Source organism: Diospyros lotus, chromosome 1 (assembly GCF_014633365.1).
Source record: "Diospyros lotus cultivar Yz01 chromosome 1, ASM1463336v1, whole genome shotgun sequence".
Classification (NCBI taxonomy): Eukaryota; Viridiplantae; Streptophyta; class Magnoliopsida; order Ericales; family Ebenaceae; genus Diospyros; species Diospyros lotus.
The window spans coordinates 45,537,772-45,558,171 of record NC_068338.1 but is presented as its reverse complement, the minus strand read 5'-3'; the positions used below and the strand labels follow the sequence as shown (position 1 = coordinate 45,558,171).

Below are 20,400 nucleotides of genomic sequence, written 5' to 3'. Positions count from 1 at the left end.
CTCACGACGACCCTCTAATGCCTAAGTCAATGTTTGATCAAGATAACTATTCATGAAAACCGTAAAAATGCAGTTAATATGTCAAAATTTTATCGAAATTGAAAGTCCCCCTTCAGTGTTCTGTAGTTGTGTTAGAATACTTGAAGATCCTACGTCCGTTTGAGGTCCTAGGCATTAGATTATCTCTAGGTGATATGGCCCTTAGGGATAGGGTCCGGCGTGGGATTTTCGTCTGGTGTCCGGGCTTGCCAGGAGGCCTAGGCACTGGATCAGCCGAGGAGTCGGGTCTAGCTTGGGGGCATAGCACCGGACTCAATCAAGGGATCTAGGTGAGCATGCGAGCATAAGCGTCGAAGCATTCGGTGATCCGGAGACGAATCGAGGCACACCAACTTTTGTGTCCTTCATGTCCGTTTTTCGGGGTTGGTCTACCTCGGGGGATCTGGGTTTGGCCCATTGTTTGGTCCGAGATTCCTACTGGGTGTCTGAGTTTGTCGAGGCCTAGGCACCAGATCCACCAAAGGCATAGCACCGGACTCAAATGAGGGATCGAGGTGAGCCTGGGGGCACAGGCATCGGATCATCTGGCGATCTTGGGCCAGGTAGAGGTCATCGACACCAAATCACAACTGGACAACTTAACTGCGGTGAGCGACAATCATGTCAAAACTATCATATGATTGCTCCACATCTTTCCACACCTTCCCAGGGTTGGTCAACCTTAGGGAATTTGGGTTTGACTAGTGGTCCAGCGTGGGATTTCTATCAGACATCCTAGTTTCCCGGGAGGCCTAGTGTAACACCCTGCCTCGCAAGACGTGTCACTATAAGGGAATTCCCGAAAATCTTTTCTTTTTCAAGTCCATCATGCGCGGTGCTTCAAGAACATCATCACATGCTTTAACACGCCCTGCACATACGATGGACGACATCCGCTGTAATTTCAAGAACAATCTTCACATGCATATAAGATCCCGGAGACCCCAGTCTTACCCATTTAACTTAACAAGATCAATAATCTTAAATTAAGCGAGTCATAAAATAACACAGCGGATATAATAACATCAAAATGCCGTGGCCTTCCACGAAATTCGTACATAGGATTTTCCCAACACATTACATAGTACGAATCTACCAAATGATAACAACACTATCATACAATCGTTCAAACATATATCAAAATAAATACTAACGTCTCAAAATGATACAACCGCTAACATACTAAACACTGTTGGCTCTCAAATGGCCACATCCTCGCCTTCGCAGCAGTCCCTGGCTAGAACGTTGAATGTTCCAGGGGCATAACCCAGATTAGATGATAAAACATCTAAGTTATGGCATGATACAATTTACTGAATGTATGAAACACATACGAGCATGGCATATATAGACAACGACAACATGCAACACGTCTAACTTGAGAAATCTCCCTGGAATACTCAACCTCCCATGGAAAATTCATTCCACACACCGTTGGGGTTGACCTTATCGCGGCATACTTAATCCCCAAGTGCTCTACCGTGTCACCCGATCACTAGGATTAACCTTACCCCATTCTCAAGAAGACCCCATCCCGTCCCCCATGGACAAAACCACGACGCGAAAATCAATACCCTGATGATATGAAAAATCACACGCCATGGACCGACTCTTTTATAGATAAAAATAGTTGATACAATATACCACATGTTCAATATGCATACGATGCCACAAGTACATAAGTGAAATGCCTACATGATATAACCCAAATTTCGGAAGGTATAACCGCTTGCTGGAATTGGTTCAAACACATGCAACCTAAGCTCGGAAGGGTAGAATCGCTCACCTGAACCCACTACACACACATCAAGACACTTTCAAAACAACAGTAAGACTAGAATCAAACCACTCACTTTATCCGAAAAATTGATTTGTGCCTTGTAATGCTTGTTAAGCCTCGAAATACGTGTCTGAATAATTTCCTGGCTTTGGCATTCTCCTCTAGCATCAAATTAATCCTCAGAATTTTTGAGGATTTTTCTGAATCTTTTTCCTAATTTTCCCAATTTTTCTTCCTATTTTCTCATTTTTTCTTCTATTTTCTTTTTTTTTTCTTTTTTCTTTTCTTCTTTTCTCCTTCATCTTCTTTGCTCTGCAACTCCCATGCGTGAACAGGGCACTGCGGCTGCCCCTACCCGGCCCTCCGCTAACCGCCGCCGCTTGCCAGCTCCACCGGCCCCCCCCCCCGCGCTTCCGGTGTACTGTGCTCGTTGCTCGTGGTGCCTGCGCGCTGCTGTCGAGCCGCCTAGCTGTTGTAATGGCAGCTCCGCGGCTGCCATGGCCGCTTCCTCCCACATCGGTAGCCTCCTCGGACGCCCACCGACCTGACTTAGACCCGCCATACCTTGTTAGGCCGACGCCTTGGCCACTGCCGACCGCCCCAGCCAGCTCGAGCATGCTGGAAGCTTGCGGTCATGGCTACCGCAAGCTATTGTGGCTTCCTTTACTAGCTTCCGGCCTCCCTCGTGGCTGCCTCGGACCTCTAGCATCGACTTCCAACTTCTTCTTTGATCATTTGGTCGTTTGCTAGCCGCCAAGCTCTCTCTCTCTCAGCTAACTTCTTTCTGCAACTTCGGCCATTGCTTGCATTTGACTTCCATCTTGTTCTCTTTCTTCCATTTCCATTCTTCCTTCTCTCATTCATTTCTTTTCTATTTATAGGCTAAGCATCGACTCAAATTGCCTTGACCACCATTCCTTGCTCTCACTTGCATCAAGACTTGGCCACTACTCCAAGCAATTCGGCCATGAAGCTTCTCGGTAGCTTCCACCAGCACACACGCACATATGCGTATATATATATAACTATATATTATGCTATAATCTAAAGAAAATTGCACATTAAACCCCAATTTCCATCTTAATTTCACTTGGCTAATTCCCTTAATGCAAGTATACCCTTAAACGTCAAATTAATTTACATTTCAATACAAAAAACGCAAAATTAATAAGCCAAGATTACTTGATAAGGACAATTTTGCCCCTACGTCCTCACCGGGCTATTGTTTCATCCTGAAACCATCTCAGGGTTGATCCTTACGAAAAATTAGAGCCCCTTTAGGGTTCCGTCGATTTCCTAGAGGTTTCCTATGACAATTCGATAATTTAGGATGAATTGAAGCTATACAGAAAACTGTCTCTAGTTTAACTTCTTTCAATGTCATAAATCATATTTTGATATGCTTGATGACTTCATACCCTTTCTTTTAGACATCTAAGTCCTGAGGCATTCCTTCTCGTTGATTCGGTGACTTATTTTGTTATCACAATCATTTTTCGGTATCCCAGACTCATTCAAACAACGTGGCAACCGAACGAAACATGGGATATTATATTCATCCACAACATACTTTTTCTTCCAGAGATACTTATGTTCCGGGGCATTCCCTTCAATCAATTCGGTTGTTTATAACTCTAAGAAATTATACTTAAACCTCAAAACTTCTAATAATTTCATTTTTGCCCCCGGATAAATTACTTTTGAGTCCTTTAAAAATTCTCAGGTATTACACCTAGGCACCAGATCAACTAAGGAGTTGGGTTTAGCCAAAAGGCATAACACCAGACTCAAACGAGGGATCCAGATGAGCCTATGGGCATAGGCATCAGATCTTCTGGTGAACCCGGGCTGGGTCATGGTCATCAACACCAGATTACCACTAGGTGACTTACCTCGGTGAGTGGAATCATGTCAGAACTGTCATATGGTCACTCCATTTCTTTTCACGCCTTTTAAGGGTTGGTCTACCTCAAGGAATCTGGATTTGGTTAATGGTCCAGCGCGGGATTCCTAACAGACATTCTAGTTTACCGAGAGACCTAGGTGCTAGATCAACCAAGGAGTCGGGTCTAGCCAAAAGGCATAGCACCAGACTCAAACAAGGGATCCGGGTAAGCCTGCGGACATAGACATTGGATCTTCTGGTGATCCCGGGCTAGCTTGTGGTGATCGGCACCAAATTGCGACTAGGCGACTTACCGTTAGGAGCGGGTTGTGCTCAAGCCATCGTACATGCGTCACATTCTACAACACACACAAATAGTTGGGGGTGAATGGAGATTTTATGTGGTTCGGTTTATAGTTTCACCTACTCCATCGGAATACAAGGGGTGTATTCTTTTATTCATTGGGGATATTATTACAAAGGAAAATTAAAGAGAATCCCAACCCCCGATCAAATCAGGTAATGACTCTAGTGATAGGCTCGATCCTGCGTCCCATGCTTCGTCCATTCCACTGGAGTTCATGACTGGTAAAGCCGAGAAGTACCTCTTGAGGTGCATTATGTTCCAAGTTTTGCCCATTGGCTCACCTTGTAGCATCTGTAGTATACACGTGTTAGGTCCCGACATCTTATGGATTCTGTAGGGACCTTCCCAATCAGGCATGCGTTTCCCTTCATCTTCTTTTACTTTCCCATGCGTCCAAAATTTCCATTTGGACAAAAAATTTCTCTGCTCGAGCGAATAACTCGGTCATGGAATTCGGTTCAAAGAATGCCTAGGGATCTTTTGAGTGGAGCGTTTGAAGTCCCATTGAGCAGAGCTGATGCCGCCAATCTGACCGGGAGATCCCTTACCTCTTGCATTCTGGCTCTGAATCGTTCAATGTATTGCTTTAGGGATTTGTTGGGACTCTGCTACAAGCTCATCATATATATAACACTCTTCTTTTTTGGGATGTAGGCGAAGAACACCTCTAGGAATTCTTTCTTCAGCTGCTCGAACGACCGTATATGCCTTGTCGGTAATTCAGTGAACCATTGTTGAGCCTGTCCTGCTAGGGAGAGTGGGAAAGCTTTGCACTTAGTGACCTCACTGCGATGAAATGTTTCATATGTTTCTCTAGGTCTTCTTTCCCCAAATATACCAAAAGTTGCAGCAGTTTGGACCTTGGTTGCACTGGTTACTTTTGGAGTTCTTCAGACAGAGGAAACCTTTTCGTGGGTGCTTCCTTTGGCACCATCATTCCTGCTTTTGTTCCAGTACCGCTTCTATGAGGCGTTTGATGTGAGACACCTTGAGAGTTTCTTTTTATGCTTCACTTTTGCAAGGGGATGGGACATAAAGAGCCTTTGAGTGAGTGTTCCCTACTATCTCTTCATATATGGGGGCTTTTCGGGCGCGCTTATCATATTCCCTTCTCTGGTTTTCCATTTCTAGGATTTGATTGTTCAATCTTGCAGTTTCAATCCTTATCCCCCACCGTGTGGTCCTTAAAGGGTTATCTTGGGATCTCCAGTGCTCTCTCGTAGTGCTTGTGTTCCCCATATGAGGGATGTGGATGTCAGGCATTAGCTTATGTAATAAAGCGGTGATTCCTAGTAGCTTTCTCATATCCTCCTCGTTATTCATCCTGAGCTCTTCATTTTGGTGTTTCAGCTCCTCAAAATTCTTCTACAACTGTTCATAATTTGAGAGTAGGACGGTGGGTGGGGCTATCCTAGAGGGTCCTAGAGGTATCGAATTTGCCACAAGGTTTCTCCTTGGAATTAAGGACTGCCCAAGGGAGTGTTGTTCTTGAATAGCAGGCGTTGCAAGCGGGATTGACTTTCCTCGCCCTATCGCGTATCTCTTCATTCCAACTGCGTGTACCTCTCCCTATTCTGAATGCTCCATACCCCCATGTTTGACAGTTTGGTTGCCTTCGAGCATAGGAGTCTTTCCTGAGCACACCTCGTTATCTAGGTGATCTTTTAGAAATCTAGGTACTGTAGGGTGTAGCTGGCTGGGGTCTCCTGTGGTTCCTGTCTGGGTACGAGTAATCCTTCGGGTGGGGTTAGGTGGGTTCGTCCAAACCAGTTGACCCTGTCCCTCTTGGCATCTTGTGTTAAGATCGGCTTTTAGTCACATTTTGTAGAGGCGACACCAAATTGTTGTTGCAAAAAATACAACAATTAAATTTTGTGATGTGGGGTCCATTCGAGCTCAGTGTCGGGTGAAATTAGGTTGCCGTGAGAGAAGTTGTCGCAAGGGAGTTTGCTATAAGGATGCTCGCCGCAAAGGTATTTGCCACAAGGATTTTTCCACAAGGATTTGTTTTGCCGCAAGAATTTTGCCACAAGGATCTGTTTTGCTGCAATGATGTATCTTCGCCACAAGGATCTCGCCGCAAGGATGTATCTTCTCCATAAGGATCTACGTTCACCACAAGAATATCGTCACAAGGATGTATCTTCGCCGCAAGGATCTATATTCACCACAAGGTAAGGATGTGTCTTCACCGCAAGGATCTACCTCGCCACAAGGGTATTGCTGTTGGGATGTATCTTCGCCGTAAGGATCTACCTTCGCCACAAGGATCTCGCCGCTAGGATGTATCTTCACCACAAAGATCTACCTTCGCCACAAGGCAAGGATGTGTCTTCACCGTAAGGATCAACCTCGCCACAAGGGTATCGCTGCTAGGATGTATCTTCGCCGCAAGGATCTATCTTCGGCACAAGGATCTACCTTGCCACAAGGCAAGGATGTGTCTTCGCCGCAAGGATCTACCTCGCCACAAGGATCTCGCTATAAGAATGTATCTTCGCTGCAAGGATTTGACCCTGTTGATACTCAGAAATGGGTTAGAAGGCTCGTGGGAATCCTCGCCCGCAACGACCCTTTGATGAATAAGTCAGTGCTGGATCAAGATAACTACTATTCACAAAGATCGTAAAAATGCAATCAATATGTCAAAATTTTACCAAAATTGGAAGTCCCACTTCAATGTCCTGTAGTTGGGTATTTATAGGGCGCGATTCTCAAGGATACTTGGTGCTGACACATGGTACTTGCTGAATGGAGTCTTGGCCTCACCAAGAGGTCTTTGGGCTTACGAAATATTACCGCAAGGTTGGCCACAAGGCCTTGTGGCACACTGCCACAAAGCGTAGCCTCAACGCCACAAGGCCTTACGGCACACAGCCGCAAGGCCGACCACAAGGCTTGGCACGAGCCTTGATTTTTATTTTTATTTTTTCTTAAAAATCCTTATTTTTGTCATGGCACAACAGCAGCTAAGTTTCAAATATAATGCTCGCTTTGGAGAAAAGGGGACACAACCAAGGCCGGACCTTTCATGAGTCCCATGAGGTGGTTGCCTCAGGGCCCATGAATATTGGACTATTTGGGGGCCCATAAATTGGAAACTCTCCATGTTTGTAAAGGCCCACTGCCCAACCACCCACCCCCCTCTACAAACATAGCTTTGCCCTGCCCGTCTCCTTTTCTTACTTTCGCTCGCGGCCATGCTTGCCTCTGTAACGCCACGTAAATGACAATTTAATTTAATTTTGGGATAATTTGATTTAAAAGAAATATTAAAATAATTTGTTGTGATTAAATAAAATTAAATTATGTGATTTTAAGGAAATAAGAAATTAAGGTAATTGATTAATTATTTTAGGAATTTCTGGATTAAGAGAAAAATTAAAATAAATTCAATTGTGGGATTTTCAGAAATTTCGGGTGTTACTGTAATTATTATAGTGGGTGTAAGTGTAATTAATGGAAAGTTAGGGGTGCTGGCGTGAATCGCATAAGAGGGAAAAAAGTCACAATAAATATAAGTTAAATCCCATATATGTTGAATATGGCGTGTGGCGCGGGCGGTTCGTGCGCGAGACGGGCGAGGAGGCGGTCGCGGGTTCGTGGCGCGGGCGGTTCGTGCGCGAGACGGGCGAGGAGGCGATCGCGGGTTTGAGGCCGCGGGTGTGCGCGCACGAGGTGGGGAAATTCGGCTGATTTTAATCAGCCATAGAGGTCAAAACGACGTCGTTTTGGGCTAAAGGCTGTGGCCGCTTGAGCGCTGCCATGTGGTCGCGTGCTGGCCACTTCTTTTGGCCGATTTAAGGCCCTTTTTTCACCTGATTTCAGCATTCAATTTCACATTCGATCAGTAAGAAATTTTACAGAAATAACAGTGAGCTCGCGAGGGAAATTTGAGAAATTTGATGCTTCAAAAATCGGATTAAACTCCGTTTAATCCCTGATTTAATTATCCAGGTATGTAGAGCAGTTAGTAATTAATATTCTCTACGGTTAAAATTTTATTTAGGGCCCAATTTTATTAATTTTGGCGAATAATTGAATTATTGCAGTTGTATAATTTTAACCGCGTTTGGTCAAAACGAGCCTAACATTATCTTTGGAAAGGCAAGTTTTTTATATCCTGGTTGTCGATTCTTTTGATATCAATTTATTTGACCTCCCTTCGTTGATTTCAGCTGTTAATAAATTATGGAATTTAAAACGATTTGTTTTAAAATTTAATTTATTAAACTGGTCTCGAGGGTTTTATTCGTTGGTTGCCTACGGGAGTTTGTGCCACCCCAAGCCTGTGGGAATGATGTTGTACTCACCTGGGGCTAGGTTCTTAGCTGTTTGGGTATGATTTATAGCTTTTGGTTGTTATAGGCTAGAGCGGTTGGGCAGTGGGGGCAAGGATTAGCTGTTCGGTGATGGTGTGACTGTTGTACGGTCTATCTTAGGCCGTCGGCTGGTCTCTTCTAGTCACTGACCGCTGACCGGTGCCAAGCACTGTTGACTGGCTCTGTCGTTATGTGATTATAGCATGATCTGATATCATTTTATTCTTGTAGCATGGTTTGGTATGCACATGGGTACGGGCTGCATGTTGGGATTATCATGATTTGGTTATGCTTGATCACGGACATTCTAGATTGGTCAGGTTGCATCCAGCACGGGCATATGCATCGCGTGTGATTTACTATATGGGCGGAGCGTGGCTTGATGCCTGAATGTATGGGTGCCTTGTATCACATTGATGCTCATTACGCCATTGCATTTTATATGCATTGCATGGTTACTACTAGTATTTAGTTCTCGAACGGGAGTACTGTTCCGAGAGAGCCTATGGCTCGGCTGTCGGGAGTACTGGCAGGGATACGAGTGACGGGAGTACCGACCCGGGACAGTGCGCACAGGTTTGTGGTGATTTATGTTGCCTTTTAGGGCAGCGGCAGGTTGGTATGGGACTTGGGTGCCAGATGTTTTATGTGGGCCCCAAGGACCAGTATATGTTTTATTATGCAGCACTGTTGCGTTGTTGCGTTACATGGCTTGTGTGTACATATGGGTTTATTTTTGGGATGATCTCTTCTTCTGTTTCATTTACAGCCTTCCTTTTTCATATAAACTTGCTGAGTCTTGCGACTCACCTTGCTTTCCATCATTCCAGGTAAGGGTAAAGCTAAAGTTTAGGGCGAGGACCGCGCCACCTAGCAGCCAACCGTGTCGGTAGGGTGTACAGTTTGCTACCCCCGTCTTCTCTGATGTTTTGCTAGGAGTCCTAACTCTTATTTTTGACTGTGCCGAGTTGTTCCTTGTTTTTCCTACTTATTGACACAGGGTTTGTATATATTTTTATATACTCCGTGACCGTTGTTCCAGCGGGGTACTTGTAGGCGTGTGATAGAGCGCATATTTTCATATTATTTAGCCCTCATATTTAGTCTTTTTGCACGTTAGTTGTGTCATTTTATTTATCTTGATTTTTTTTTTATTTCATTTTATAGGAATTGGGCTTCACACTATTTTATTTTATTTTGGGCAGAAGAGAAACAAGGAGATTGGAGACAATGTGCTGACAGATTTGACCTTCTATGCTTCTTTCAAATGTTTTGCCAAGTTATAATCCTAGAACGTGAATTATGTCTTCATAGATATTGTAGAAGACTTCTTGGGATTTCTGGAATGGTATGGTTTGTCCAAATCCGAGTTTGTTTGGGCCTCCAAACATCGCTTCAAAGTCGGGACCAGATAGCTGGGTTAAATTAGGAAAGCTGCACTGAACACTGATTCTTTAAAAGGCCATAACTTGGGCGTCCGATATCCAAATCAAGTGATTAAAAATTCAAAATTCATCTAATCTTCCTGATCTACAATTTTTATGAAGGGAGCGAAGCCCATAACGCACGTTATTCTATTCGAAATCAGCTGTGGAGTTTCGGTAACCTAGGGTTTCCTCCCTAAGCTCTATTTAAGCACATTAAGAGGCCATTAGGGAGGATTATTCTTTTCTCACGTGAACAGTAGCCAATTTTCCTTTTCTCCATTGTTCTTGTCAAGATGGAAGGCTAAGGATTTTGTAACCGGTTGCATGCCATACTCCTTACCCGGTTTGAATCTTTGGACGTTTTTGTATATCTGTTTTCATATTTAATCCTATGGTTTTGTTTCTTTGCTTCTTCTTGAGTGTGTATGTATTTTGTGCGATCGTATGAATGCATGCATGATGCTTGGGCAAATTTGACTAATAGGCTCGATTGGGGTATTGGTTTGCAAGAAACAACATAAACTTTAGTGGGCGATTGTTCATGTCGGTTTTAGATCTGTGTGCTAAGAAATTGAAACTTGTATATTGATTAAGAAGATCTTTTGTGATCTTTATATTTGTTTCGATTTAGTCTTCGGCGATTGTCAAGCATATTTTTTTAGATCTGGGGATTAAAGATAAATAGATTCTTTATATGGGGGATGATGATACCCGGGTAGGGAGGAAAGGTTGCAACTAGTTGCATCTCGGTTTATTGTCTTCGTGTTTATTTTGTTTTTTGTTTTTCACCAACCCCCCCCCCCCCGTTTAGTCTTGTTTTGACAGATCCGTTTGAGATTCGTTGGGAGACGACTTTGGGTTGCACCCTTATTGCAAATCCGAATCATTTTTCATCTAATCTATCGGTGTTCGACAGCCCAATCAGCGTGCATGTATATTGTTTTGCTTCCGCTGTTGTATTTTCATATGTATGCATGCCAGGGTATTTTGTCTTATGTCTATTTCTCTCTCCTCTACGTAAGCGCTTTCGTTCGGATAGACCGGGTGGTTAGGATATCCGAGCGGGGGTGCTTACAGCCTCTCTCACTCCATCACTCTTGGCTTTGCCATGCCCTCGATCTAGCCTCTTGTTGCTTCGTCGCCCTTCACTCTAACCCTCTCTCTCGCCTCTTGTTGCTCGATCGCTCACCCTCATCGGCTCACCTTGCCCTCGTAGCCACTTGGCCTGTGGCTCGCTCTTCATCGCTCACTACCTCTCTCTCACTCCGTCGCATGATCGCAGTTTCGCACCCTCATCGGCTCGACCTCATGGTCGATGGCTTTCCACTCTTGCCTCTTGTTTCGTCGCTTACTGTCGTTGGTGGCTCACTACCTCTTGATTGCCAATTGGCAAATCAGATTCAATGGCCCATTTTTATATTTCATCTCAGGGCCTCAAAATCTCAGGTACGACACTGGACACAGCTTAACATGCTGCTGAACTTTCAAAATACTCTACCTCAAATATGATTCTTAATCTTCTTCCAAAATTTTAAATCCTAATCTATACATATATGTATATATATATCTATCTATGTGGTTATATTTGAAATAGCTATAGTGTTGAAGATCTAAGAGCTGCCGGAATAAAGAGATGATCAGACTATCTAATCAGGTGAAACAAGATACGATATTGATAATGACAAGCATAATTCTTTGTTATCTAATATCACAAATTTGATAAAAAAAAAGAGAGAGAGAGAGAGAGAATATTTTTGGGTCTAAACAAAGTACAAAGACTATTTTAATTAAAAATAAATTATATGAAACGTTTGGACAAAAAAGTGAAGCTGTTGAATGAGCAAACTTACCTTTTTTAAAATCATATAAAGTATGTGTAAATTGCCCATATCACACTAGGACTAAATCAATTTACCCATAATTTTTAAAGTATATGGGATCGAAAACAAATACTCACCAGCTTTGAAGCCTCCAGAATAATAGCCTGCAATTTAATAAAACCAATATACAAGTGAGAAAACAAATACATTATCTTTTTCATATAATAAGTTATTATTCATATATTTGAAAATTGTACTGAAAAATTGTACAATAAGTTTCTATTACCAAAATGTACATAATAATAATATCAAAAGTTTGTTTCTGCAACTTAATTAATTTAGAAGATAATCGTGATAATGTTGTATTATAATATTTGTTTAATTTGTTCTTTATAAGTAAAAAATTACAAAAAAAAATGTAATGACCCGTAATCGAGGTTGGGACTCTTACGTTGATTGAAGGGGTGCAGTTGGTGTTGTGAGGTGTGTAGGACGCAAGAGGGCAGCAACGGTCGAAAAGGGGAGGAGTAGTTATCGACCAATGAAGGCTAATGGCATAGTCGATCGATAGATGTCTGGGGATCTGTCGACCATTGGCTGGAACTGTCGACTGATTACGTGAATCTGTTGACTATTTGTGTCAGGAAAAGCCATCCAATTGAGGCGGTGGAAAGCTTATAGAAGCAAGAAGTTTCTACACTTTTCTAAAGCTTGTGTTATGTATATATATAAAGGGAGAGAGAGACGGATCTCTCACGAAATAGAAAGAAAAATTGGGAGAAGAAAATAGATGGAGGAAAAGAGGAAGAAAAGGAAGAAGATGAAGGCTGTGATCAATCTCCATAATTGTAAGGCAAGTTATTTCTTTTCTCTCTCGTTGGTTTACAGTGTCTTGACGTTGGGTTTCTTACAAGTTTCCATTTTACCCCTTTTTACGGCAAGTTCTCTTGTTGGATCCTTGTTGATGTAGTCTTGAATCTATTTATTTTCTTGTGGATCTTGAGTCACCTATGTCCTAGTAAGGTTTTCATGAAACCCTTCGTTGAAAGGGGGTTTTGTGTAAATCTGGTTAGTTGTAACTCGTGTAATTTTTCTTGCGCTTTTGATAAACTGTGTCTATCATCTAAACGGGGCCTTGATTCACCCTCTATTTCTAAAAGGAATGGCATGTTTATTGTTAGGATATAGTTGCATGCAAGAGTTTGGTGATGACTTGCATGGGTTTTTAGTCTTTTGTGGGTTGATTGTCTAGTTGGAAGGTTGTATGTCGACTGGGATGAGCGAATCAGTCGACAAATGCGAAGGAGCATTCTAGCATCTGTCGACAAATTGGGTTTTGGCTTTCTATCGGTTGACGAATGGGTGTTATCGATCGGGAATTGGTCAATAGATGGGATGCATCAGTCGACAGTTTGTGGCATAACTTCCGGCAGTCGACAGTTCCCCTCCATCTGTCGATAGTTAGCTTCCTATGGTGGTTCGATTCCTTATTCTATGCTCTTAACATATCCCCAAATCGTCATCCCACTTACTAGCAATCCCTCCATAAGCTCTAGCTATGTGTTGTACTCAAAATCGATTTCCTTTCTGAAAGGAAGTCCTCTCAGAAAGACCTTCCCGAAAGGAATGGTTCTTTCTGAAAGCCCCCTAGATCCATCGGTACCAGCAATCATGATGAGCCCTATAAAAGCCAAATTACAACACTTAGAAAATGACATTATTTTTTGGGTAATCATTTGCAACCATAAATTTTCTTTCCGAATCTTTGATTTTCTTTCGATAATTCATTTTATTTCGAAAGCTGACTTAAGCATTGGAGGGTCTTCGTGGGTGGAAATCTCTTGCAAGCCTTCTAACCCTTCATTGGTTGTTCGTAGTCCTTTCCGAAAGCCCTCATTGACCTTTTTGAGAGAGGTCCCAGACTCTCTCCGAAAGCTTGTCTCATTGTCTTTTCTGAGAGAGGTCCCAAACTCTCTCCGAAAGCCTGAATCATTGTCCATTTAGAGAGAGGTCCCAAACTCTCTCTGAAAGCCTAAATCATTGTCTTTTCCGAGAGAGGTCCCAGACTCTCTCCGAAAACCTGCCTCATTATCCTTTTCGAGAGAGGTCTAAAATTATTTCTGAAAGCCTAAATCATTATCCTTTCCGAGGGAGGTCCGAGCCTTAACTTTCTCTCCGAGGGCCACCAACAGACTCTTTTAAAAAGACTTATTTGGGAAGTCGATGACTTTTTTCGAAAGACCCCTTCGGGAAGCCATAGACTTTTTCTGAAAGACCCATTCGAAAAGCCGATGACTCTTTCTGAAAGACCCCTTCCAGAAGCTGTAAACTCTTTTGGAAAGACTCTTCATGTAGCCATTGATTCTGGAAGCTGCCACCTTTAGCTGGTAGACTTCTAACGATGCCAGAATCTTCCATTGTAGTTTTTCCCATTTCATTAAAATTCTAATTGTTGTATATTGGCAACAACACTATGTTGATCCTTCTTGGAGGGTGGGGAAATGGTTGCTTTTCTAAAAATGCAATCATGTTAATATTTTTCAAAAGGGATCGCAAGGGGTTATGGTTATAGGAAAGTATAAAGGAGGGTGTTATCTTCGCAAAACGTTCCCTAAGGAGATTATGGGACTAAATTCATACGCATGCGTGTTGATGATTGTTGTTGAGAGTAAGTGAGTGAACACCCATTGTAACGCCCCACTTTTCCTAAGCGTGCATTAACTCAAGATTTCGAGAATATTTTTTTTTTCAACATCATACACACAACATAAGTCTCTTGACATTCATACCCTCATCATAATAATTTTTCGACAATCCCGATTATACCTTCTCAGCATATTAAATTTAAAAATAATAGACTAAGACATGTAATATCAATCACATCAGCAGAAGCAAGATCGAAACCTTAATGATATATGACCGACAAATTCCTTTTACAGTCAAATAACAAAATCGATGTTTCACATGAAAATATCAAAATATAACATAACCTCTGAACATCGTAATCATAGACAAAGACCTACGAAAACTAAACATAGCAGCTACATCTCAATCACGTTTTTTCCTTTAGCGCCGTTGTTTTCACTTGGAACGTTTGAATATTCCAAGGACATAGTCCAAATTAGATGCTGAATCATCTAAGTGAGAGTTCAAAAACATTTTCATGAATATATGAAAAATCATATATAAAATTGATAAATCCTAACATGCTCTAGCCCCAAGAGAATCCCATATAGCACTTAGCCCTAACCGGGGAAAATGCAATCTCTCTAAAGGCGACACGATCACATCGACCTATTGGCAAACACGATTCTGCTTAAGAGGGACAACCTCGACATATGAACCCAGGTATCACCCCATTTTCATTATTAGGCATTATGCCCTCACTCAAAAGGATTCCAAAACCCAACGCAACCCTAGCTCCCAATAGTATCACATTAGCACTATCCCCGGAATCAATGACACCTCGGTATTAATGCTATTGCTCAAAGGAACCTGGGGTGGTGTTCACTCTCAGCCCGCCACTTGAGCCAACAACTGGGGTGGTATCCACTCTCAGGCCCGCCACTTGAGTACCGTAGGGTGAAGTCCGTATCAGTCTCCTCCTAAATGGGTCACATAGCATTAATCCTTAGCACACATCTCGAGTGTTATCACTCAAGTGCCACGTCACAGGTTAACAATCCATGTCCCACATGGATGACACATAATATGCCAATGCCGAAAATCATAACATGCATAACATAAAATCCACATTTCAATGTATGCAATTTACCGTACGAAATTCAATGCATATGCAAATAATCGTTTGGATGAACCATCGTACGAAACCAACCACTCACGGGTAAAATGAATTCATCATAGGGTTTTACTATTCAAGTAAACAAAGTGTATAACTTCTCACAATAAGCCAAGCCATAGGAATGAACACTCATCTTTAGACGCAACTCAAATTTCCTTGAAAAGCGTGAAACACCTCAATTTGTGTGCCCACCTCAAACTTCGCACGACTCACTTCACCTTAAGCCGTAAGGCACCCTAATCATCATATTTATCCAATAATCATCAAAATATAATTTTCTCCTTAATTTCCTCACATTTTCCTATTTTTTTTCTCCCATTTTTTATCACTAATAATCCAAAATATATATCTACATAACTATTTTCTCAAATATTTTTACATAATCATACACAAAATAATTTTTTGAAAATAATAAAAGAAATTTCAAAACAAATGGACCTAGCACGCTGTAATACCCAAGAAATTCTAAATGACTCAAGGGTAATTTATCTTGGGGAAAAAATAGAATTTAAGGATAAATTGAGGGTATAAGGGGGTTTTGAAATCTTCAAGACATAGGGCTTTTGTTTCCCATGGCTTGAAGATGATTTCTGGAGAATTTCAGCCATTTTGGTTGAGGTTTGAAAAGGATTCGAGAGGTCGCCGGAGTTTGGGGCTGACGCCTTGGCCGAACGTTCAAGACCCCGATGGGAGGTCTTCCGGTGCTCCTTTGAGGCTCAAACTTGGCCATAAGGATTGATTGAAGAGGGCTTCATGATGGCATGGATATCTCAGATCGCCGGCACGGCCGTCGCCGGAGAAGACGACCGGCGCGTGCCGGTCACGCGTTCCCTTCTACGCGCGCCCACTCGCCATAGCATGTTGTGGCGCATGCAGGCGCGTGTTATGCTGGAAAAATTGAGAAAAATCATGAAAAATGCTAGAAAATTATTTTATGGAGGTTTGTGCAAAAAGATTGCGATTTGGGATTCCTGATGTCTTGATTTCCGCACCAAAGAGCCTCATTTTGCGTAAAAACGCAATATTCGGGTAAGTCCAGTATTTTTTCCTTGAATTTCATAACCTATAATGAATTTTGGTGGAATTAGATTTGAGAAAATAGTCCCGAGGTGCTTATTGAAATTTTCGGAAAGGAAAAAGGAAAGAAAATGAAGGAAAAATGAAATAAATGGAATATTGAGGATATTTAGTGATTAAATATTATTTTATGATTGAGGTAATTGAGATGATGTGATTGGTGCAACTTTTGAGAGTTGGCATGAGAATCGAGGTGGGGCACGCATATCGAGGCGATGCGCGCTTTTCGAGGTATCTTAAATCTTTGGGCAAATGTGAGTTTTCCTATTCTACATGATATGATTGTTTATTATGCATGATATTTATGAAAGATATGATTGCTTATATATGCATAATATTTACGAAAGATATGATTCATTTTGTCATATTGCATGGAAAGTCGTGATAATTGCATGGCACGATATTATTGTCACATTGATATTTGTGCATGGGAATGGGATGTCGCCCCCAGAGTGTAGCCATAATTCCCCTAGGAGAATGATGGAATAACGTTAGGCTTATCCTGCAGAGGTTTGGGATTTGCTTAGGATTCCGTGCCGGGCTGGTGGGCCTGGGAAGTTACATTAAGGGCAAATGTTGTTCATGTTATTGCATCATGCATTCGTATATATATGTTTTGGACCCTCACTAGAAGTTTCATCTTCTAATGGGTTATGCCCCTGGAACATTCCACGTTCCAGTTTTAGACTTACAGTTAGGGCAGGGAGCAGGTTGAGATATGACGGCACGTGATGGCGTGGCCAATGATTCAGCAAGCTGTCTCGGAGATGTTTTAGCTGATACTTTATTGATGATTAGCTTTGTTAAAACATTATGGAATCTCCATGTATTTATGTATTTCAATATGGAGGATATGATGTTAACTATGGTATGGATTCTTATGTTATAAATAAAGTGAATTGATTATGTACCATATCAGGTTTCGATTATTGCTTTCACATTTTTAATGATATGCTGGGGGTTTTGTTTGGAATTCGATACTTAAGTTTAAGTTATGTACCGAGAAAGAAAAAAAAAATAATTTATGTATATTTTGGGCCCCAGCATAGTGACATGCTCGGTAAGAGAAAAAGCGGGGTGTTATAATTATGTATATTTTGGGTCCCAGCATAGTAACACGCTCGGTAAGAGAAAAAGAGGGGTGTTACACACGCGCCCCCACGCGCCGACGCGTGGTCTGGAGGACTCGGTTGGCGCGTGACAGTTACGCGCCGATTGTCTTCTTCGATTTTCCAGTCGCCGGCGAGACTCTGATTCCAGATTTTCTTACATTACTTGAAAGCCCTCTTCCAGTCAACCCTTATGACATCCCTCTTAGCCTGAACCAACCACCGGTGATGCCTCAAAAATCCAAGTTTCAGACCACCTCCGACCATTGCCTTGCACTTTCCAGCCACCCTAGAACCACCTCGAAAACCCACGAAAATTTTTAGAAACTCTCATCTTGACTCAAGGATCAAAAGCCCCTTATTGGCTTCCTTCGATTCGCCCTCAAGCTCGAGCAATTTGTTGTTCTAAAATTGGCCAAAATCCCTTGCTATTTATAGGCCAAAACCGACCCCCACATGGCCAATCACCAGCCATAGCTTCTCCCACACGCCTCTTGGACCATTCTTGGCCATGCCCTGACGAGATTTGGCTTCCATTTCTCTAGATTTTTCGACCAAGTTTGCGGCCAGATCGACCATGCCTATACAGGTTTTCAAAAATTACAGTTTGGCCCCCCTTGAAACTTTCTTTTACATTTTGGCCCTTATTTCCAAGCCCCTGAATTATCCAACTATCCCACTAAGCCTCATAAGATCTAAACCCTTCATTCCACCCTCGAAAACTCAGAAAAACCATCGTTTTGACCTCCCTCGACTAAAATTAATAAATTACATTTAGACCTGGTTAAATGTAGGATCATATGCTGACAAAAAATCCTTATGTTTCTTCTCAAAACCTCTTAAAGGTTGTTTTTTATATTTAATATAGCCCTACTCGGGGTCCTGTTGACTTCCCGGGAATCCCTTACCATTCATTCAATTCCTCAGCCTGAATCCTAGCTATACCAAAAATCATTTTTGATCCAATTTCTTGATATTTTATTCTTAGTAATAAAATGGTTTTGATAATGACTATATGAAAATCAATCTCTATGGATTATATGAATGAGAAAACAAATTTGTAATATATGAATTTTGAAGCAAGGTATGAAATCCTATGGAAGAAATATTGAGTTTGGTTGAGTGATATTTATTTCAAAATATACTTTTGATAATCTCAACTTGCTTTCAAAAAGATCAAAATGAGGATTTGTTAAAGTTTTCTATGTTTTCAAAAGGATAGTCGACTATGTGTTTCATTCTGTTGACTATGCCTTAGAATAGTCGACTATGCTGTTAAGGATAGTCGACTATGTATAAGGATAGTCGACTATGCTCGTTTGATCTATCGACTATGTGAGGCATCTGTCGACTATTTCTTAATATGTCGACTATCAAGTAAGGATAGTCGACTATGGCTTTTCATCTGTCGACTATTTTTGTTCTTAGAATTCAAAATTTTCTTCACATTTTTACAATAGTCGACTGTGCATATGTATCTGTAAACTATGGGATTTTTGTGTTAGAAATAGTCGACTATCTCCTTCTGTCTGTCGACTATGTTTGGTTTTATTTGATAAAATAGTCGACTAACCTTTTTTCTCTGTCGACTATGTGTTTCACAGAAACTTATAACGGCTAGTTTTTGGCGCATTAAATGCTCGTCCAACCACCCACAACGGTCCAAAAATTCAACTTGCCCACCATCAACTATAAATAGGTGGTTGAAGACGCATTGAAGGCTGCTGAAACACATTGAATATCTTGAACGATCGTGCCTGAACTATTACATCGAGCTTTTAACTTTTCTCTCTGTATTTTCATTTAAGAGGCTTTGATATCTTACTGTTCTATTACTTTAAGCCTCGATCTTTCATTTAAAGAGAGAGCTTGTAACTAAGAGTTGTACTCTTAGAATCTCTATTTCATTCTCTGTATTTTTTCCTAGCAATAGCTAGAGGGCCCATTAAGTTGGGAGGTTGTAAGTTCCTTAGTCAAGGACTAGAGGACCTGCTCGTATTGAGTAGGGGGTTTGAGAGTAAAGATTGATTTTAAAATCCTTAGTTGATAGCTAAGGTAGTGGACTAAGCTTGGAAAGCTGAACCACTATAAATTCGTGTCTTCACTGCTTTCCATACTTTTCTTGCTTACCTTTGCATTTCTGTTTCTACTGACTTTGATTGTTCATTGATAAGATTCCATATTTACTCTTCACCATTTGAAAGTATCTTTGCTTCTCAAAAGAATTTTTTTAATTATACCAATTCACCCCCTCTTGGTGTGTGTCATATCAGTTCAATTCTATCAATTGGTATCAGAGCCAAGTTCCCGTGTTTCTATCGGTCTAACAACCTAGGGAAAAAGATCTTATCATATGGCTCATTTTGCATCATCATCCCAATCCGAGGGTCTAAGCACCACTCGTCCCCCATTCTTTGATGGAACTAACTATAATTACTGGAAGACAAGAATGCAAATTTATTTGATGCAGGACTCAAGCTTAATGCAAGTTGTTTATAAGGACATCAAGTTAGCTGACATGGAGAAAATTGAGACCTAGACACCAGAAGAAAGAAGAGATATGGAGATAAATGCTAAAGCCATGAATACTCTTATCTGTGCATTGAGCTCAGAGGAATTCAACAGAGTGTCAACGTGCAAAACAGCTAAGGAAATTTGGGACAAATTAAAGGTAACACATGAAGGAACAAATCAGGTAAAAGAAACGAAAATCAATCTTCTTGTCCATGATTATGAATTATTTTCTATGAAAGATGACAAATCCATAAAAGA

At 41.5% G+C, this 20,400-nt stretch overlaps 1 protein-coding gene across 10 annotated transcripts in view; it reads right to left on the bottom strand.

Moving 5' to 3' along the window:
- The window catches only part of LOC127802816 (rust resistance kinase Lr10-like), a 45,124-nt gene that overhangs the window by 6,513 nt on the left and 18,211 nt on the right, over positions 1-20,400 (bottom strand). For 9 of the 10 annotated variants that reach the window (XM_052338853.1, XM_052338878.1, XM_052338862.1 and 6 more), the window contains one exon: positions 11,778-11,804. The exons of the other annotated variant lie outside the window; for it this stretch is intronic. In XM_052338853.1, the coding sequence (XP_052194813.1) occupies positions 11,778-11,804 (27 nt within the window). The remainder of the gene's footprint in view (positions 1-11,777; positions 11,805-20,400) is intronic. 10 annotated transcript variants of the gene reach the window in all.